The sequence below is a fragment of the Rhinichthys klamathensis genome, unplaced genomic scaffold (genome assembly GCF_029890125.1).
Source record: "Rhinichthys klamathensis goyatoka isolate OS25496 unplaced genomic scaffold, OSU_Roscu_1.1 h1tg000109l_1, whole genome shotgun sequence".
Lineage (NCBI taxonomy): Eukaryota > Metazoa > Chordata > Actinopteri > Cypriniformes > Leuciscidae > Rhinichthys > Rhinichthys klamathensis.
The window spans coordinates 1,373,866-1,396,771 of record NW_026606647.1 but is presented as its reverse complement, the minus strand read 5'-3'; the positions used below and the strand labels follow the sequence as shown (position 1 = coordinate 1,396,771).

At 42.4% G+C, this 22,906-nt stretch overlaps 2 protein-coding genes across 2 annotated transcripts; both read right to left on the bottom strand.

The window, feature by feature from the left end:
* Window positions 1-561: 561 nt before the first annotated feature.
* cav3 (caveolin 3) lies at window positions 562-3,011 on the bottom strand. Its single transcript, XM_056253681.1, has 2 exons — window positions 2,660-3,011; window positions 562-1,287 (listed from the first exon to the last, which is right to left on the bottom strand). The coding sequence occupies exons 1-2, from the start codon at window positions 2,768-2,770 to the stop codon at window positions 946-948; spliced, it is 453 nt and encodes a 150-aa protein (XP_056109656.1). The 5' UTR covers window positions 2,771-3,011; the 3' UTR covers window positions 562-945.
* On the bottom strand, window positions 2,899-14,854 carry LOC130087606 (caveolin-2-like). Its single transcript, XM_056254014.1, is given in 7 exon segments — window positions 2,899-3,109; window positions 5,091-5,201; window positions 6,714-6,765; window positions 6,768-6,847; window positions 6,849-6,880; window positions 13,930-13,996; window positions 14,793-14,854. Coding segments are annotated over 7 exon segments (615 nt in total).
* Window positions 14,855-22,906: the final 8,052 nt, after the last annotated feature.

Here is a 22,906-nt window from a genome sequence, read left to right as displayed (position 1 = left end):
AAGGAAAGAGAAAATGATAAAAAATATATTTATTTTATACGTTTTAAATACTCTGTTCACTGAAACTATTGTTATTTTTCCCATTTAAAAAGCTACTGATTTTTCCTCCTAAAAAATATTATGCCTTTTTACATTTAATATGTGTAGCTGTAGATTTTATTTATTGAAATAAATTGTATGTGTTGATGTCTAACTGTGAGTAAATGTGTTGACAAGTGGAATATAAAAAATCCATCTAAAGTGAAGAGTTGAAAGCAAATTTATCACACTGTAAAATCATTAGCCGATATTTTTGACAGCTGTACACTTTCATAATTGTTAGTGGAAAGAGAAAAGTGTCTTATAAAATGTGAAATTACAAAAAGAATGAAACATTACATCATGAATTCATAGCATCAGTTTAAGTGACAAAATCATATCCAATGTCCTATTCGTTGACAAACAATGTTTGTTGAATGAATTAGGCAAACTGGTAATTTGCTTTACACAAATGAAGAAATGTTTTATTCTCATCAAAAACCCCATACACTCATTTTTTTTACCTATATAAAGCACAATTCAAACCATTATTGTTTAAAATGAAATGTTTAATTAGTACTTGTACAGAATACACCTGACATTATCATGATAAAAATACCACACTCAGCAATACCAATTTGAATCTGTCAAACTTAGAAACCCCATGATATCAGATAAGACTTATTCTCCATTGTCAGTCAGAGAGGCCTTTCATCATACATACAGTATGTCTCTCTGAACAAGCAGGTGGCCTAATTCTGAATTGCTCCCAAAGCCTCTTACATACACTGAGAACATAAAACAATGCATAGGGCACATGTGCATTTCTTTCATTTTTAGGGAACTTTTACCCAAAATCAGCTATTTGTAAAATAAAACATTTTCCTCCAAGGACCGAACATGTAAACCTTGACTTGTCTAGGAAATCTAAACCTCTTTGCGTAATGCCACCCGTACACTGCTGAAAACTTTCCCCAGAGCTTCGAAAAAGGGGTCACAGAAGGTGTGGATGCAGAGAGAGTAGATTCGACTCAGGCACTGGGTCTCGATCAGATAGCTCTTAATGCAGGGCATAACTGCCCAAATGTGACAGAAGGAGATGCAGGCAAAACAGAAGCCCCACAGCAGCGCCACTGGGATGCCAAAGATGGCGGACAGCACTCGGTAGCACCAGTACTTGGAGACGGTGAAGGTGGTGTAGCTGGCCTTCCACACTCCATCCATACTGTGGGTGCCATCGGGCTCGGCTATCACATCCTCAAAATCCACCTGGGATTATTGGGGGGGGGGGGGGGGGGGGGGGGGGGGGGGGCGGGGGGGGGGGGATATGGTAACATTACTGGTTAGTACAAATTTTCAAGAGCCAGAGATTTGCTGCCAAATATTAGCCTATTGAGCAATCAACAGTCAATGTAATCTGGCAGGCATTCGGCATGGGTTTGCTTCTGGTTGTGCTCCTAAAATGGATGATGATTAATTCTCCAAACAGCGACATTTGATACCAAAATCCCCCCATCAGTAGAAGGCAGCTTGTTTATTTTAGCTTCAATCTCATAACAACTATAGAGAGTAGAGGAACTATTTCAGTAAGGTATTTAAAATCTTTATGTAACCTCTATTTAAGAGCTGACAGAGAAATATCTATGCAGTAAATATGCTAAATGAAGCTTGGACACTAGCACGCAGTACTGACAACATTTGGAATTAAACTCTTGAATGAGAGGGAGATTATTGGACATAATGCATTAAAGATGCATTAAATTGATCAAAAGTGATAGTATGAACTATATTTCAGATAAATTCTGTTCTTTTAGACTTTCTGCATTCTGAAGGTGTATCAGTTTCTGAAACAATAAAAAAAACAATTTCAATATTGATTATAATATAAAATGTTTCTTGAGCACCAAATCAGCATCAGAATGAGTTCCGAAGGATCATGACTCCATATATAGATAGATAGATTGTTTATTACATAGTGAGAGGTACACAAAGTGTTGCTAATGACAACAGTGATCTTACACTCACAGTCAACAGTGAAAGAACACCATAGTGTAATTTTTACCATCCTGTATAAATTTATATACACGCATCAATAAATAGCACAATTTCCCCTACTAATCTAGTGAATTATTTAAACACATGGGAGCTACTGAAGAAGTCATACATGTTACTGTCTGACACACCCTTTTACCTCCTTCTATAAATACTTATAGTATGGCCTGTCCTGGCAGAAGTAGGTTTGGTGCTATTTTTGGGTCATGCCATGTAGCTGCATCATAAAGTGTAGTGCAGCTCACACACAAGCAAGTCTGTCTCTACGGACCAGATCAATCCACTCATATCAATTCCACCATTTAGGAAGTTAAAGAATATTGTGCATGCTTGATCAGTTTCTCAAAATGTATTTATAGCTATATGTACACATTTTTGTCAAATATATGCTTATAGTGCTATTTTGACTGAACAAAAAGGTAATATACTTTTTTTTTTTTTTTTTTTGCAAGCTATTCATTTCTGCAAATACTTCCCAAAACCAACACATTTTTTCTTTTCATTTAAATGGCATTTCAAATGAAATAGCAAAGTTTGAGTGTCAAATTTGTTAACACAAAATATTTTGTCAAACCAAAAACACACATACCTTCACAACGTCTTCATTGATCTGCTTTGGGTCCCTGTTGATCAAGTCAATCTCCTTGGTGTGACTATCCCTCAGGATTTTCTCCTCGTTGGTGTTATACTGGTCCGCCATATTGGGGGCCTCTGGCCCAAGACTGGTCAGAGCAGGATTTATGTATTACAGAAGTGTCCGAAAGGAAGGAGAGTAAAGCAAACTAAGTTATCGCCTGAAGGAAAAGTGTCGGAATGGCCCCACAGTCCCTAGTCCCAGTTAATTCTCCAATCTGTGGACTGACGACACGCCTGGAATGCGAGGGACAGCTGCACCGGCCAGGGCTCCTGTCTCTCTCTCTTGCTCACGCTGACTGTCTCACTCAGTACGTTACCCTCCTCTACCCCCACCCATAACCTATTCTGCCCCACACAGCCCATACGGCCCAGTCCATAACTCACACACTTGGTAAAAGCACCTCTTGAAGGGGAAACCAGTGGCCATGTCACATTTCACACACGGCTGCGGGGTCAGCCAGGCAGGAGTTGCACAGTGGCATGAATTTCCACTGTGAAGTGTTGCATTGAAAACTGATGCCATGAAAACTGATAACATCAGTGTTATTTCAGTATTGTTGAGAATGAGATGCTGTTTGTATTATTATTTTAAATAAGCTTTTATTTTTGCATATTCGATTTTCATTTTATTTATTTTTTGTCATTTTTGTCATTTTTTTTGTTTTAAATTAAGTCTATATAGTTTTTATTCATTTTAAATTCAGTTTCAGTTTTAGCTGAAATATTTTTTTATATATATATTTTCATTTATTTCAGCATTTATTTTAATTTATATGAAAATACAAATATAATAACCATGTTATGTTAAAATAATTTAACACATAATAACACGTAAAATAATATTTTAAAGCTTATATTCTCTCAAAATAAAACAATAAAACAAAACAAAATAAATAAAATAAATAAATGAAGAAGGTATTTTTTACTGCTAAAAGACAGAAATATTTTTATTACGTTCTGGGATTGAGATAAAAAGGTCTCTATAATGTCTTTGCGTGTCTGTGCATCACTTTGCATAATTTCATTGACATAAACAGCATAAAATTTGCAGCTGCCTTTTTTTTTATTATTTAATAACCACTAATTATGTAACAGTTTCAGCTTAATCCTGCAGTTGCTGTACATCACTTTTCATTATTATGTATATCTTTATAATGAATGACACTACTAGAAGGTTAAAAAAAGGATTTTTGAACATTCTTTGCTCAATGCACCAAAAATAGGAACAGGGAGCTTTAAATGTGCCGGAGGTGTGTGTGGAATGTCTTTCTGCTAATTAGAGAAATATTCTCAGTGTTCTGTGAGCTGTTATGGGCTTCAGATCCTGAGGGAGAGAAGAACAAAAATACCCCACCCAGACATGCCTGTGTCTACCGTTTATATCTGTGGGACTGTTTATAACAGCGGGGAGTGAACCAACCTCATCTTTACTTAAGATCCACAGGCTGCTCTACTCTTTACTACATAAACAAGCAGAAGAATATTCAAATGTGTGAGTTAAAATTAGAAGCCGGCTTCAAAACTCCAAAACTTCAAGCAATGGGTTTGCATATTAATACAGCAGCCGAAGCTTAGTAATCAGTACGGTTTTTAAACAAGTGATTTTCTAAGCAGATGAAACACGAGGAAGGAAGAGGATGAGATTATTCGCAAACTCTCCCATGGGCAGCTTTTGCTCTCATTCTTAAATGCTTGAAAAAAAAGTATTGTTGATGCTCATCTATCAGCTCTTCCAGCAATTTTGGTGTCCCAAGTGTCAGTGTGAACCAGGGATTTGCATCGGCTCAGCTTTACACATAAAATATCTCAAATGATGATGACTACTATTAAAAACCTGTCAAAGAAAGATGGGATCAATGCAAGCATCATTGGTATGCAAATGTGACTTTTCGAGACTGATTGTGTATCTGTTTAAAAAGGCCACCACAGAAAAAGACAATCGTCTTTTAGTTATGTAACTGTCAACCACAGCACACATTCTCACAATAACTTTCAACCCATTTTCACCCCATACAGAATATGTTGCGTATACATGCACTGTAAGAAAAAAATGATTATTTTAATGGTGAAAGATTCTAAAAATGTTACGGTAAAACCCTGTTAATTGGTTAACAGTAAGTTTCCTAGAGTACGGTGATTAACCGTATTGATCTAACATTGCATGAAATGAAATTTTACAGAAAAAAAACCTGTTAAATTTACAGTTTTTGGAAGTGGAAAAAAGCATGCTGCAATTGTTTGTCCTACATGAAACTAAAGAGACATACGTATACTGTATGTATTTATGTCATTTTCTGGAAACCTTTGCATTTAAAAGCTGATCCTGCTGTGTTCTGTAATGCAGTTCATATTTTTCCAAACTAATTCTGATGAATCCCCAGCACTTCCCAAAGCTTCTGAAAAAGGGGGAGCTTGCAGTGTCCAGCACATTTTGCCAGACCACCTTTATCCAGTGCAGGTTTATGACCAAGAGCTGCACACTGGGAACTATCAGCCTAAAAAGGAGAGAAGTATGTCATTATTAGCTTTCTGGTCTTCTTTTAGACTTCAGTCCAGATTTTTGACACAGCTGGCTACTGTATTGGAGTCAGATAAGCCTTTATGGCAAATGTATTGATTTACCTGACAAACCATGCAATTTTAAGTGCACTTGGCTATTATTTTTTTCTGGAAAAATGGTACAATATGTGATGTTCCACAAGGCTCTAATCCTGGACCCACATGTTTCAAATTTGCATTAACAGGGAATGTACTTTGTCTATGTTAAAGGACAGATGGAGGAATAGCAGTCACCTCATATGATCTAAGCTTCTGCCACAGATGTAAGTGTGTTATTGGTCTTGCACTTGAGCAAAACAGTGATTCTACTGTAATTAGAACACATAAAAAAAAAAAAAAAAAAAAAAAAACACCCCTATAAAAGCTGTTATAGATTATGTTTAATTTTTGACTGGCTTAAAAGGCAGGGGTGGAAATTTTACTATAGTAACTATTGATTAAATCACTGTGTTCATCAGTTATTTTCTGTGAACAACAACTTTTAAGGTTCAACACTAACATTCGGTTAATGTATTACGAGGTCATCATGATCTATACAAAAACCTATATTTTTACTCTATTAATAAGTTAATAGTACAGTATCAGTAAGTTAATTTATTTTTTAATAAAATGTTGAATGTTAACACTTATTCTTAATAATAACAATACAAATAATATATTTTAGTGTTAAAAATGAGTACATAGAGAACATAAGGTTAATAAATGGTGTTAAAAGTATTGTTGATTGCTAGTTCATCTGATTGCAGTTCTACTGTTATCAAAATGTTGACATTAATTCATGTTATAATAATGGTATAATTTATATACACTACCGTTCAAAAGTTTGGGGTCGGTACGATTTTAAATACTTTTAAAAGAATTATCTTCTGCTAACCATGGCTGCGCTTATTTGATTAAAAATACAACAAAAATCAGTTATAGTATTAAATATTATTCCAGTGTAAATCAGCTGTTTTCTGTGTGAATATATAGTAAAGTGTAATTTATTCCTGTGATCAAAGCTGAATTTTCAGCATCACCAGTGTCAGTGTCTTCAGTGTCAAATGATCCTTCACAAATCAGTATAATATGAGGATTTGATGCTCAAGAAACATTTATTATTATTATCAATGTTGAAACAGTTGTTGGTCTGTCAGTTGTACAGTTTTTTTTTTTTTTTTTAGGATTCTTTGATGAATAGGAAGTTCAAAAGAACAGCATTTGTTTGAAATAGAATCTTTTGTAACATTATAAATGTCTTTACTGTCCTTGATAAATAAAAGTATTGATTTCTTTCCTCCAAAAAATAAAAATAAAATTCTCACTGACCCCAAACTTTTGAACGGTAGTGTATATTTATAAAATATTGTCAGATCCAAACTAATATAGGCCTACTAATATTAACCCTTAATTATTATGCAGATGTTTTTGCTTTATGGGAATTTATTGTTCACTCACTCGTGACTCGCCAAATATGTAGACAGCTGAGGACAGCAAAGGGAACACCTGCAGCCAAAGCAGCAGGGAAACAATGCGGTAAAACCAGAGTCTGGACACCTCAAACAGAGCATGAGCCCACAGACACACTTATCAAAACTGCTCACTGAGGCTCTGCTATCACATCCTCGAAGCTCACCTGAGTGGACAGATACATACATCATGAGGGGAACTATTTTAGATCTATAACTCATCCCAAACATCTAACTGATAACTGATTACTCTGAGTAAATTAGAATCCGTGTATGTGTATTTGTCTTTGAAAGTCCTGCAATACCAATGTCTAACATACGAGGGCAGCGTAGCATTACAAACGAAGTAGCGCCCACTATGGTGTTGATGTAAGACAGCAAAACTGAAGTACATTCAGGTAAGGGTCAGCTATAATTAAGATAGATTTTAATTGGAAAATTAAACTATGTTTCTAGGACATTTATGAATAATACTAGAATATAGGCCCACAAGTTGTCCCATTTATGTTGACATCGAGCCTGAGTCTTACAAAATGTTGTACAAAAGTCATGCAATGTTCTTCACTCACGCATGCGCACAGACTTTTTTTAATTTTGTCAGTTCATCAGAATATCAACATTTGTGAGATGTAGTCAGTCGAAACAGTTTTGAGGTTTGATCTAATTTTGTGTCTTTGGAAAATAGTGATTTATGACATTGTATTATGTTGAATATCACAGGTTTTTTAACCGCTAATAACATCTACATAAAAGCAGTCTCTATTTGACCCACCCGAGTTCAAGCCAAGGTTGTCAGATCTGCAGTTCCCTTTCAAGGCGGTCACTTCGACATTACGTCATACTGACGTATATGGGAACTCCTCCCTTCTCCATTTTCACTGAAATCTTATAGGTTAACGCCAGCTGGAGACAGCTGGCCAATTGACGCAAAACATGCAAATGCTGACCGGTCCGCGGGCAGTATAAATAGCATGGGCGCGACAATTACGTCAGAATCTCTTTCTTCACGCTAGAAGTCTTATCTGAAGTCATCGTGGAAGTTGCAATAGAGGTTACTCACCATGTTTCCTCCCCGCATCCGATGGCTGCTACATGCCAGATATGTGCGGTATTGACTCGCTCTACCCAAACAAGGATCTACCGAGGCCGCACTCACGGACGACTGGCATACGTGCTGGTCTACCAGTGCGCGCCCTCACAAACTCCGGGCATCAGCAGGGATGAGGCCCACTGCCGCCAGCGGCCGCTGGTGGGCCCTCTCACGCCCAAAGAAGAGTTGACAGTCGTTCTCCCCTGTGGCCCAGTGGCGGAACCTGAAGCCTTCGCGCGAGAGACCCGTGTTCGATCCCGGCTCTCGCAGCAGATACATTTTAACCTGCCCGTCGCCTCTCCGGTCCTTTTCGCGGGCTCGCTAGACGGACTCGACGCGATAGGCTTCGTCGGAAAGGATACTTTTATTATTTTACTTAGCCCGGTATCTAACAGCCAGGCTACTTCAAGAAAGATTCCGTCTTCACGACGTCCTATGGTAAGTCATGCGAAGACGCATCCAGAGAGACGAGGCAAGGCGATGGCTCTGTGTCTGAAGGCGCTAAAGTGGTTGTTTCCCCCTGTGGCTCAGTGGCGAACCTCAAAGCCGTCGCACGGGAGACCCGTGTTCGATCCCAGCTCTCACAGCAGATAAAATTTAGTCTCGCCGCGGCCAGACATTAAACCGAAACTTTTGATCTCTATACGTCCAGCCTTCCTCGATGTCTCTCTTCGTCGGCACCTCGTCCCGCCTAATTCGGCTACAGCCGCCAAAACGGTTCGAACCCGAAACGAACCGGATCTTCACCGTTGGCAGAGGGCGGGACCGGGAATGTGGCGACACAGGCCACGGAGAGCGCCGCGTCAGGACGCCCCGCTCTGGTAATGGAGGTGCACAGCTTACAGCTTATGTCGTCAGGCTGCCCTGTATCCTTCAGTGCAACTGGCCATTCTGATTTAACCACGTATCCACAGTTGTTGTCGCTACGCCACTGACGCTGTGTTTATGTTCAGACTACACACTGATATGTGCTATGATTTGTGCCGTCATATATTGCCCTGTTTCTTTCAGTGCGAATGGCTATTCTGATTACCACGTATCCACAGTTGTTGTCGCTATGCCACTGACGCTGTTTATGTACACACTGCACACTGATATGTGCTATGGTTTAACTGTTATATCCTTATATATTGCCCTGTATCCCTCAGTGCAACTGGCTATTCTATTAACCACGTAATCACAGTTGTTGTCGCTACGCCACTGACGCTGTGTTTATGTACACACTGCACACTGATATGTGCTATGGTTTAACTGTTATGCCCTTATATATTGCCCTGTATCCCTCAGTGCAACTGGCCATTCTGATTTAACCACGTAATCACAGTTGTTGTCGCTACGCCACTGACGCTGTGTTTATGTACACACTGCACACTGATTTGTGCTATGATTTAACTGTTATGCCCTTATATATTGCCCTGTATCCCTCAGTGCAACTGGCCATTCTGATTTAACCACGTAATCACAGTTGTTGTCGCTACGCCACTGACGCTGTGTTTGTTCACACTGCACACTGATATGTGCTAAGATTTGCGCCGTTATATGCTGCCCTGTTTCTTCAGTGCAAATGGCTATTCTGATTACCACGTATTCACAGTTGTTGTGCGATGAAATGACGCTGTGTTTACGTGCACTCTACACACTGATATGTGTTCATGATTCATGCCGCTATAAATTGCCCTGTATCCTTCAGTGCAACTGGCTATTCTGATTCACAGTTGTGCGATGCCACTGACGCTGTATGTACACTGATATGTGTGTGTTATGCTTATGCCACGATATTGCCCTGTACCCTTCAGTGCAACTGGCTATTCTGATTACTACGTACGTATTCACAGTTGTTGCGTTGCAACGGACGCTGTGTTACGTACACACTACGCACTGTTATGTGTATGATTGATGCCATTATATATTGCCCTGTTCCTTATCCTTCAGTGCAAATGGCTATTCCGATTACTACGTATTCACAGTCTTGCGATGCAACTGACGCTGTGTTACGTACACACCGTACACTGCGTTATGAATTTTGCCGTTGTTGCCCTGAATCCTTCAGTGCAAATGGCTATTCTGATTACTACGTATTCACAGTTGTTGTGCGATGCAACTGACGCTGTGTTACGTACACACTACACAGCGTTATGTGTTGGGATTTATGCCATTATATATTGCCCTGTAATTTTCAGTGCAAATGGCTATTCTGATTACTATGCAGTACGTATTCACAGTTGTTGTGCGATGCAACTGACGCTGTGTTTATGTACACACTACACACTATGTGTTATGAATTTTGCCTTTGTATTTTGCCCTGTATCCTTCAGTGCAAATAACTATTCTGATTACTACGTATTCACAGTGTGGTGCGATGCAACTGACACTGTGTTACGTACATACAACTCACTGTTATGTGTAATGATTTATGCCATTATATATTGCCCTGTGTCCTTCAGTGCAAATGGCTATTCTGATTACTACGCAGTGCATATTCACAGTTGTCGTGTGATGCAACTGACGCCGTGTCTATGTACACTCTACACACTGTATGTGTTATGATTTATGCCGTTGTACATTGCCCTGTATCCTTCAGTGCAAATGGCTAATCTGATTACGTACACAGTTGTTGTGCGGTGCAACTGACGCTGTGTACACGCTACGCACTGATGTGCTATGTTTACGCCGCTAAATATTGCCCTGTATCATCAGTGCAACCGGCTATTCTGACTTACTATGCATTCACAGTCGATGTCGCGATGCCTCTGACGCTGTGTTTTTGTACACACTAATGTGACTATGCTATCGCGTTGCCCTGTATCCTTCAGTGCACCTAGCTATCCTATCTAACTGTGCATAGTCACAGTTTGTCGCTACAGCGACTTGCGCTGCATCTGTGTCCACACTGAAGCGTTATGCAGTTATGTTGCTAACGTAACTGACCATTATGTGAACTGTGCATATTCATGCAGTCTCGGTCGCTTCGTCGACTTGCACCGCATTATACACTCAGATGTTTGATATGTGCACACTGATGGGTAATGCTGTTATGTTGCCCTCTATCCTTCAGTGCAACATCCAGCTATCCTATCTAACTGCATATTCAGTTCTGTCGCTATGGCGACTACACGGCACGTACAAGGACGTGTTTTTGCTATTTTGTTGCCCTGTTTCCTTCAGTGCAAAACTAGCTATCCTAATCTAACCGTGCATATTCACAGTTCTGGATGTATGTACGTAAACGGATGTGTTATGCTGTATAGCTGCCCTGTTTCCTTCAGTGCTGCTAGCCATCCTAATCTAACTATGCATCTTAGTTTCTGTCTCTACACAGTTTCTGTTGCTACAGCGACTTACGCTGTGTTATGTACATGCAAGGATGCGCTATTCCTTACTCACTTGTGTTATGCTGCCATGTTGCCCTGTATTTCAGTGCAACCAGCTATCCCAGTCAAACTGTGCATATTCACAGTCTCCGTCGATACGGCGACAGGCGCTGCATTTATTTACAAATGGATGTGTTCATGCAGCGGTGTTGCCCCGTATCCTTCAGCCTAATACGGAGCTAACTGCGACCTATGCTGTACGTGCATGTGCTACGCTGTTATATTGCCCCGTTCCTATCAGGGCAACTGGTTATTCTGTGCAAACTCATATATTCACAGTTGTAGCTACAGTTATGACTGTGTTTGTTTGCTTACTGAGGTGCTATGCTATTATGGGGCTATTTTCTAACTGCGTATATTCACAGTTGTCGTCGCTACGGCCACTGGCACTGTGTTTATGTACATTCAGTTATGTGTTGATTTGCACTTCTGTACATTGGCTATAGAACATCGGCTATGTTCTACAAGGTGGCACCCCAGCCCCAAGCTGTGGAACCTTCTTGTGTGTCCGTTGCTGGGTCCTTAGTTGAGCAAGACACTTCACACTGACAAGTGCTGAGACGGAGCTCTCCCTAAGATGGCCTTACCACCGGCTCTCGCCCCAGCGAAGGACTTGGAGACTTACGCTCATTCTAGTGAATGTTGTCGCATTGTCTCGGACCTGATGACTGCAGCGTCACTCTCAGTCCGATACCAAGCTACGTTCCGAAGTCGCGTACACCGTTCAGAGCACAGGTTGATCCCTGCCCGCCTTATCTGCTGAGTTTCAGCCTCGCATGATGCCGATGCTCAGAGTGATGTTGGCCCTGTGAGGGATTTGTGGATGTACGTGGATCACTTGGCAGCAGTCTACCAGCTGTTTGTGTGCTTGGTGGATGGTACTAGGGACGTGCTGTTTTATACAGAGACTTCTCTCTGAATTCGATGCTTTAAATGGTTGCTTAATGCCTACGGGATTTAGGTATGCTGGCTGTCTTCTCAGAAAACATTCGCCAGGGTTCCAAGTTTGATGCACCACCTTAGCGTCGTGGGTTCGGTGAGTTTTATCAATGTACTCATGAAACTGTGACCACCAGCTGTGCAGTAGTCTGTATTGCAGAGTTACCATTGCTGCTAACTCTGTGTTATGACTATAAGGTTACATAGCTGTTTCCACATTACGCAGTAGTTCCAACGTACTGTTAACTCTGTGTGTGGCTTAAGGTTATGCAGCTGTCACCGCTATGCCGTCGACACTGTGTTAGCTCTTGTGCTCGAGTGCTTATGGTGTTCTGCTGCCCTGTCCAGTGCAGCCTTCGCCTCATTGCAGTGGATGCGCAACTTGGTAAGCCGGAGCAGACGTTGGTCTAGTTTCGCCTATCAGTTTTGAGTGCTCCTAGCGGCGCTGCTGGCTTAGAACTGTTGTTCCTGTGGGAGTGTAGCTTGACCCCGTTCAGGGCTTATCTTCACTGCGCTCACGGCGGGATTCTATACAGTTCCCATATACGTCAGTATGACGTAATGTCGAAGTGACCGCCTTGAAAGGGAACGTCTCCGGTTACTATCGTAACCTCGGTTCCCTGAGAGGCGGGAACGAGACATTACGTCAACCGCCGTGCTCGCCGTTTGATCAGCTGTGCTAGCGTTCAGTCTTGATTCTGACGTAATTGTCGCGCCCATGCTATTTATACTGCCCGCGGACCGGTCAGCATTTGCATGTTTTGCGTCAATTGGCCAGCTGTCTCCAGCTGGCGTTAACCTATAAGATTTCAGTGAAAATGGAGAAGGGAGGAGTTCCCATATACGTCAGTATGACGTAATGTCTCGTTCCCGCCTCTCAGGGAACCGAGGTTACGATAGTAACCGGAGACGTTTTTCCCTATAGCCTACTAAACATTATTTGTAGCTCTCCTCTCTCCCAATAATCGCAAATAGCTCTGTGCTTTTTGTTACTTCTCAAAAGAAACAAAGTGTCATCTTTCAAATTCTGTCCATTTTATCACGAAATTCAAAACAATAAAATGGCGTTTTGACGCCCTTAAATGTGACGTGACAGATGCGAGTCTATCCACTTTAATACAAATTATACCTAGAAAAACATGCATGAATATCAGAAGGTAAGTTGAAAGTTACAGTAGGCCTACAACTTACCGCAATCCGTATCATGTCTCATGTTATCACTCAGTGTTTCGACCGTGGAAAAAACTACCTTATGTGTAACCAAAGTGTAACTGAGTTATGCAAACATTTCAGCTTTTATTTGAGTGTAAATATTAGGCTATATCTGAAAATAAATAGCAGTTGAATATAATAGCTCTGTTGTTAATTTTAACCTCTAATATTAGGGTTCTCTGTATAGTTTGCAGCATTAGTTGGGAGAGATTTTTTATATTTATATTTATATTTTTTTTATATATATATATATATATATTAGATTTTATATATATATATATTAGAGATGCACCGATATGAAATTTCTCAGCCGATACCCGATTGTTCAGAATGATATCGCCGATGCCGATATCGCCACAGCCACAGTCTATATGAGTATATATATGGCTGTATATATATATATACTGTGTCTAAACAGATTTAAAAATAAAACAAAAAAAGGTCTAAATGGGACTGTTGCCACCATTTATATATATATATATATATATATATATATATATATATATATATATATATATATATATATATATATATATATAAATGTCTGTTAGCCCAATAAGCCCAGCAGGCCATTAGTCTGCACTGTGTTGATTGTATGACTCACCTTAAGACACTTGTTGATTCCCTTTGGGTCCCTGTCCTTGATGAGAGCCTTTGTGTTCCTGTTTGTGCTTCGGTAACACCAGGAGCATCATTTGGATTAATTTCACGCTGATCCAAGAGTGAAGACACCTCCTCCTCCTCCTCCTCAGTTATCTCTATTTGTCCTTTGTGATGTCCTTTAGGTCCATTGTGTGCAGTATGTGTGTGTTTGTGTGTGATTGTCTTAAAGGCTTCCTGTGGACATACTGAGAACAACAAGGTCACAAAGTGTCTTCCCAATAAGAGATGGAGTCACTAGCAGCAAGATGGGACATAGCGGAAATATTTGTGCAGTCTCATCACAAATAGCTTTCCTAGAGGACAACTGACATAAAATAGAAAATGATTTACTTTTTTGGCAGAGGTTAGTTAATTGACATTGGCTGAAATGGTGGAATGGGTTAGAAAGGAAAGTTGGATGGGTAAATATTTTCCACTGATTGAGTTTGGACTTAAATTGAACTTAAATAACATGAAATTCATTGCATGCATTGTATTTCTATAAATATGCAATACATTTATAATTACTAACGGTAAATATATTATACAGTACATCTATTATATATCTCTACTATCTTGAACCCCAACATATTTTTGTACTTTTTTTTTGCTTGAAAAGTGACTGGAAGTAAATGCTGTCCAATTTGATAATTTTTTTATCCCATGCAATGAAAGTGTTGATTACGTGTCTAAATACTTTTTTTTTCATCCATGGTGTGACTGGAGACAGACACATTGGAATTAACATTGACACCAAAAACAAATGAAGGGAGGTGCACTGAAGAAAAGTGTGAAGGACAGGGGAAGTGAAAGGGCACTGTCTACAAAATGAGGAGCGTTGTAAAGGTCAGGCCACTGGAGGAGCCATGAAGGTCAGCAGTGGTCATGAACCTTGAGGAAAATATATCTGTAATTCTGTATAATGATAGTTTTTAAGTGGAAGTTAAAAAAAAGTGTATCTCTTAAACACAGATTATTCTATGTTCACTTTACTGTTATATTCACCCTTAAAACATCAAAGAATGGGTGAAGATTGTGAAGAAAAACATGAAGATCTTCATCAGGGTCAATGACCGTCTATGCAATACCATTTCCATAGGTCATTGACACCATTGACCTTATTGACCTTGAGGAGAAGTGTTACTGAAATGATATTTTATATAGCTATATAGCAATGATTTTCATTTAAATTATTATTTAAAAAAAGACTCAACACCAGTGAAAATGTCATATATATATATATATATATATATATATATATATATATATATATAATACTACATCCCAGAAAGGCCATGAGTGTCAAGGTAATATATACTTGCCTGCAATTCTTTGAGATAAAAAAGTTTTAATAAAACAAAAACTCATGCATATTTTACCTTTTGCCTATGAAACCTCAACTTTGAAATATGTATGATCAAACTAAGACATTTATGGAAAAAGACTATTTTCTTTTCAAGATGTTTCCAACTCTAACTTTGAACTGAAATAAAACCATGTCTATATGGTGAAGGGTGTGTGATAGAAGTGTCCAGACGTATGCACCCTGTATTTTCCTTATATAAATCCAAACAATCTAAAAGCCATTCTTTTTTTAAATCTCCTCATTCCTTGTGCAAGGCTCCTGTAATGATATGGCCTGATAGCACCTAATAGGGCCATTGTGGGGAGGGTCTTTGTCTTTCTCAGGTGTGAAATGCCACACATATTAATGAGAGATCACGCCTCCTCGCATAAAGCTTTCTCAAACAAAACACGTCATTAAAAATGTAAAATACTTTATTGACTTATCTGAATGAGTAGTCAGGATGATTCTCACAATTTTGGAGCAAATATTCTAGACTATGTGATACAATTTTCAAAAGTCTTGTAAAGAAATAATCAATATGTGTTATGTGGTCTTATTTCAGCAACTTTCATTTTTATTTTTTTCAATAACCACGCATAAACATTATTCTCTTAAAAATACAAACATGTACATACATGTTGCTCACTCATCATGGTAGTCCCGTCTATGCTATATAGAGTGAATTTACACCTTTGCCATTAACATGTTTATAAATAACTGAAGAAAGCACAAATGTCAGTGCATGTCAAAACATCCCAAGGGCCCCAAAAACACTCTGGTCCCTCCCCAGAGGGTTAAACGCCTCAGATGTAAAGTTATTCGCTGTCAAAGTGACGCCAAAATGAATGGGAGTCAATGGAAATGCTAACGCAAGTGAAGTTCTGCTACAAGATGGCAGCACCCGGCCGGCTTCAACTTCCGGTCGATGGATTACCCCCTTGAGCATGGGTCACCAAACTAAGGCCCGCGGGCCGACTCAGGCCCGCCACCCCCCTTTGACTGGCCCCCCAGCCCCTCTGCCCCCCACTACTGGAACCGGCCCTATGAGGCAATCCCCAAAAGTCGCCATGGCCTATTTTTTTAATTGCTTTTTGGAAAATAATAAAATGTCTGCATCTGGTATTTTGTTGATTTTTTCAGTTAAAAAAAAATATTTAGTTATAAAATTAACTATATTTGCCGAATTTTCATCACCCGTCATGCTCGAGATCAAGCAGTGACAGACAACGCACGCGCAGAGTACTGTCAGTGTTCAGGACAGCAAAATGTCTTGCGTTAAACGAAAAGTTGATAGAGAGTGAAGAGTTTTCAAAGAACAGTGGACCAACGATTATTGTTTTGTTCAGTGTAAGGACCGTGCAGTTTGTATTATATGTAAAGAAAGTGTGGCGGTTTTCAAAGAATATGTGCCAGGCTAGTAATCTCTACTACACAATGAGGCCTGCTGGTGGTCATTTTTGTCTGGGTCATACAATTCTATGTTATATAGCTGACCCGGCCCCCCATCACAGTCAGGAACGATAATGTGGCCCCCAGAGAAAAAAGTTTGGTGACCCCTGCCCTTGAGCATAACACAGACGCAACAAATCATGGAATTACGACATCTAAATATGTCTGTGTCCCAGGGCCGGCCCGTGGCATAGGCGGTATAGGCAAATGCTAAGGGCGCCACCACTCAATAGGGGCGCCAAAATGAGTGAACGAGTGAATTTTTTTTTTCGAAAATTTTTTTTTTACTAATACTATTTTAAAACCATTACTTCGAAATACTACAAAATAACAAAATAACCCCCAAAATGTATTTGCCAAAATTATTAACGATATTTATAGGCTACAGGTTTAGTATGTTTTATGTAAAATTCACATTAAAGAAGACATTTCGCAGTTTCATTCATGTTGAATACACAAACCGTGCCATAATTTAGTGGAAGATTGCTGCCATCAACTCCCAAACAAACACTTTTGCTAGTGCTCAATGAATAGTTTGTGCATGAATGACATTTGGACGATGACATCACTGTTTTATCCAGAGTGGCTATATATAAATTAGATATTTTTTTTATTTTTTTTTACAACAAAATAAGCCATCACTGAACATACTTAAGCTTGATTATGACACTATTTTCTTCTAGATCTGCTGTACAGGAGAAGCAAACTTTGTTGCATTATTTTCCTGTTATCACTGTAAAGCTGCCTTGAAATAGTCTGTATTGTAGGCTAAAAAGCGCTGTATAAAAATAAAGGGGACTTGACTTGAATGCTAGATGTAATGCTCTTGCTATATATATATATATATATATATATATATATATGACTAAATAATCACCAACACAATGATGGGGTGAAATGGGCTGTAATGCATGGGGCACCAGGTAAAATCTTACCTAGGGCAGCAAATTGGTCAGGGCCGGCCCTGCTGTGTCCTACACAATAATTTCATCGAAATGCATATATAATGACATGTTTGTGCAGGCCCCAGTGAAGTGTAATTAAAAAAAGGCAGAGAGAGAGAGAAAAGTCGTGAATTAAAATAAATTAAATCAATACCCTAATGAAAACCTCACTTGCGTAATAATGAAAAACAACACTTGCATTAACACTTGCTTGGTTAATTGACATCCTAGTAGCCTAAATAGACTACTTAAAGCAAGGAAATGTTGCTCTTATTGAAGTAATGTAATAGTTGAATGACAGTGGATTATGAAGTCGCCAAAACGTAAAAGAAAGCCCAACTGGACGCAGGATCAGTTACTGCTGCTGGCCGAGTTGGTGCTGAACAACAACAACAACAAAAAAACATAATAAAACGACTCGGTTACTAACGTAACCTCGGTTCCCTGAGAGGAGGGAACGAGTATTGCGTAAGCTTACGCTATGGGAAAACTCCTTTTCTCGAGAAATATTGAAGTCTTTATGTAAAACGCTTTGCAGCTGCACAGCATACAGCAATGAGCGAGGCAGCTCGGTCATTGGCTGTGCTGCGGCAACTTGCACGAACCAATGAAGGGGCGACTCTGAACCCGCTTCCAATGAGCGTGCTTCGCGCCCACGCGCGTCAGAGCCCGCCAAGATGGGCGTGGCTAAGGGCTATATATTGGGCGCCCCGTCGTCTGAGTTCTTTAGGTTCAATCGACTGAAGCAAACTGACCAAGCACAAGCACGGCAGATTACGCAATACTCGTTCCCTCCTCTCAGGGAACCGAGGTTACGTCAGTAACCGAGTCGTTCCCTTTCGAGAGGTTCCTCTTATTGCGTAAGCTTACGCTATGGGAACGCCATGTAAAACGCCGTGCGTGCTGACTTCGCTTCTATTAAGCCGGAGGCCGGTGCCTGAGCCTTTGAGCGAAGTAATTATCCAACGAGCCAGCCGAAGGCGGGCTTTATAAAAGGACAACGTGGAACGGCCCGATGGGCGTCCAGAGACACACACAAGCACATTTTTATGTACTGTCATGTATGAAAAATCCTCCACATCAGTTTCAAAGATGTGATTCTATGAGGGAGGAGACAATGCTCAGCATGTACACACCCCAGCCTATGCATAGTTAGACCGACAGTATGTTAGAGTGCAATGAGGGGACCTGTAGGTTATAAAACCTGATAAATGTGGACGGTGAGGCCCAGCCTGCAGCCGCACAAATATCTTGAATGGGTATCCCACTCGACCGCGCCCACGAGGAGGCCATGCCTCTCGTAGAGTGAGCTCTGATGCCCAAGGGGCACTGAAGGCCCTTGGCTTCATAAGCCAGCGCTATAGCATCAACTATCTAGCGCGATATTCTTTGCTTTGACATAGCCAGACCTTTAGTGCGGCCGCCAAAGCATACGAACAACTGCTCTGTCTGTCTGAACAGGGCAGAGCGTTCCAAATATGCTCTGAGTGCCCTGACCGGGCAGAGTAAATTAGCGTCACTTTCGTCTGCTGGGGACGATAGCGCGGCCAAAGATATCACCTGTGCTCTGAAAGGTGTAGAGAGCACCTTAGGAATATACCCGTGTTTTGGGCTGAGGACAACCCTGCTGTCGTTAGGTCCAAACTCCAGGCAGGTAGCGCTTGATGACAGCGCGTGCAGGTCGCCCACTCTCTTGACCGAGGCGAGAGCCAGCAAGAGAGCAGTTTTGAGCGAGAGCTGTTTAAGGTGCACAGTTCGGAGGGGTTCGAACGGGGCACGCTTAAGTGCATCCAGGACCGTGGCCAGGTCCCAAATCGGCACCGAGGGGGGGCGTGGGGGATTTATCCTCCTGGCGCCCCTCAGGAAACGAACAACTAGGTAGTTTTTCCCTAGTGTGCGTCCTTCGACCGGTTCATGTGATGCCGCTATGGCAGCCACATATACTTTGAGCGTGGAGGGGGTGCGGCCTGCCTCCAACAGCTCTTGTAAGAAAACGAGCACACTCGGTACTTCGCATGTCTCAGGATTCAGGTTCCTGGATTTACACCAGTCACTGAACACCTTCCATTTCTGGGCATATAAGCGCCTCGTAGAGGGCGCTCGCGCCTCAGTGATGGTTCTCAACACTCCACTGGGGAGGTTCCCGGGAATCCGTTGAGGGGCCACGCATGGAGGGCCCACAGATCGGGGCGGGGATGGAGGATCATCCCGTTGGCCTGCCTGGGGAGATCTAGCCTCAGTGGAATCGGCCATGGGGCAGATTGCGTCATCTGCATCAGTTCTGGAAACCACGTCTGGTTCTTCCAGAGTGGGGCTACCAGGAGCACTGCACATTTCTCCTCCCTGATCCGACTGATGACCTGAGGTAGCATCGCGACCGGAGGGAAGGCATACAGCGGGCGGCTCGGCCAGACTTGGGCGAGCGCGTCTGTGCTCTTTGAAAAGAAGAGAGGGCAGTGCGCATTTTCCTTGGAGGCAAAGAGGTCGACCTCTGCTCTGCCAAAGGTTTGCCATAACCACTGAATCGTCAGGGGGTGGAGAGACCATTCTCCTGGGAGAACTTTGTCTCTGGACAGCATGTCCGCTCCCTGGTTCAGAACACCTGGCACATGCGCTGCTCTCAGCGAGCGCAGGTTGAGCTGGGACCATAGGAGGAGCTCCCCGGCCATCGAGTGCAGGGAGCTCGATCTGAGTCCACCCTGACGATTTATATGCGAGACTACCGTCATGTTGTCCGTTCGGACTAGGACGTGCTCGTCCTTCAGGTACGGGAGCAGGGCTCTGAGAGCCAAAGCGACCGCTTTCAATTCCAGACAGTTTATATGTAGGCGCTTCTCCGGGTTTGACCACAAGCCGGAGACAGGCCTGCCCTCGTAAAGGGCCCCCCAGCCTATTTTGGAGGCATCTGTCGTGATCATTTTTCTCCTTGTGTTCACGCCCAAACTCACGCCGGACTGATACCAGTCGACAGCTTTCCAGGGCGTCAGGGCTTTTATGCAGCCGTGATTTGCTCTGATTAAAAAGTGGCCCGAGCGCCACGTGTGAGTGGGGACACGGCTTTTGAGCCAGCGTTGGAGAGGACGCATGTGCAACAATCCTAGCTGGAGTACAGCTGATGCTGAGGCCATGAGACCGAGCATCCTCTGAAATCGCTTGACGGGGGCGCGCGCACCCGCTCTGAACGATGTTGCAAGGCGCCGGATAGTGAGCGCGCGCTCTGATGAGAGGCGCGCCGTCATCTGCACTGAGTCTAGCACTATTCCCAGAAAAGAAATATTCTGGCTGGGGGATAGCATGCTCTTCGCAAAATTGATTTTTAGACCCAGGCACTCTAGATGACTGATAATCCAAGACCTGTGTGTCACTAACTGGCTCTCTGATTGTGCTAGAATTAGCCAATCGTCGAGATAATTTAGTATTCGCACTCCCCGCTGTCTCAGGGGGGAAAGTGCTGCATCCATACATTTCGTAAATGTACGGGGTGCCAGTGACAGGCCGAATGGTAGTACTGTGTACTGGTATGACTGTCCCTCGAAAGCGAATCTCAGAAATGGCCTGTGATGAGGCGCTATTGGAATGTGAAAGTAAGCGTCTTTCAGATCCACTGACAGAAACCAATCCCCCGGGCGAACTTGCGCGAGGATATGCTTGGTTGTTAACATTCTGAACGAGCGAATCATTAAAGCTTTGTTCAGATGTCTGAGATCTAGAATGGGGCGGAGACCGCCATCCTTTTTAGGGACGAGAAAATAGCGGCTGTAAAAACCTGCCTCGCTCATAGAGGGAGGGACTGTCTCTATAGCGCCTTTCTCTATCAGTTTGAGCATCTCGGTGCGTAGAACATGTGAAACATCTTTTCTCACTTTCGTCTCTACCACTGCTGTGAAGCGGGGCGGTCTGCGAGCGAATTGAAGCGAGTAACCGTGTTTTATTATGTTCAAAACCCATTTCGGCATGTCGGGGATATTTTCCCAAGCTTTCGCTCGCACAGATATGGGCTGAATGCTGGCCGGGGGCGTGTCGCAGTGACGTATGGCTCCCGCCAGCGAATCGTTCTGTGTTAATGCCGAGCTTACAGCTCTCAGCGGCGCGGGCGCGCGCTGAGCAGCTCTGTTGAATGCCGAGTGCAGGGGTGCGTGTGAGATTACAGGCACGCTCGCTGTAATGCTCACAGAGTGAGATGGGGAAATGTTTAACACTGTGTGTGTAGTACTTATGGGTGGGGGTGCATAGACTGTGGTAGGCACGCGCGCCACTTTCATAAAACTTCCCGCTCGTGGCGGGAGGTTTTTGGCCATATAAACAGTGTTTGTGAGTTGGGGTGCGTGCATAACAGCGGGCACACGCGCTACTCTTATACAACTTCCCGCTTTTACTGGGGAAGTGTTTATAACTGTGGGAACAGTGCTTGTGTGTAGTGGTGCATACGTGACAGTTGGCACACAATCTACATTTATGGGGCGTCCAGCCTGAGCTGGGAAAACATTTGGCACTGCGTTGACAGTTTTGATATGTGGGAATGCGCACTTTGGTGTGGACACGTGACCCTTTAATGACACAGGCAGAAAATAGCTCTTTATGTGATTTCTGTGTGTCGCCGTAAAAACGGCGTTTGTTTGCAGGTGGGCGAGCTGTGTGGCTGGCACATTGGCTGCTGTATAGACATTTCCAGCCGCCTGTAAGGGGACTGGGTAATGCTTTAAACGTTTTGGAGAGAACGGTCCGGCTCTTGCGAGACACGCGCTCTCCCTTTTCCTCCCTGTAGCTAGGAGGACTTACGAGGCTCTGGGTTCAGCACAATCCTGGGCCGAGGTCCCCGTCGCTCGGGCGGTTGTTTCCTGTTGGCAGAGCGCGAGCGGCGTCGAAAATCCGTTTCAGGTTTGGGCTGAGAGACGGGGGGCGCCGTCTTAGCTCGCTGCTGCTGAGGCGGCCGTTGGCGGCTCTGCGATGAGCTAGATCGCTTGGGCAGGAAGTGACGCATAGCCTGTGAGTCCTTACGGGCTTCGGTGAAGCGCTCGGCGAACTCCTTCACCGCTGGTCCAAACAGGCCGCTTTGGGAGATAGGCGCGTCGAGAAATGACGCCTTATCTGCATCCTTCATCTCTGTTAGCGTCAGCCACAGATGGCGCTCAAGGACAGTCAGGTTAGCCATAGCACGGCCGATGGATTGGGCGGTGGCTTTTGTAGCTCGCAGCGCT

Excerpts from the sequence above, each read along its gene's own strand:
- cav3 (XM_056253681.1), bottom strand. The coding sequence starts at position 2,770 with ATGGCGGACCAGTATAACACCAACGAGGAGAAAATCCTGAGGGATAGT. Across the intron at positions 1,288-2,659 it reads TCAATGAAGACGTTGTGAAG|GTGGATTTTGAGGATGTGAT; the intron begins GTATGTGTGTTT and ends CAATAATCCCAG.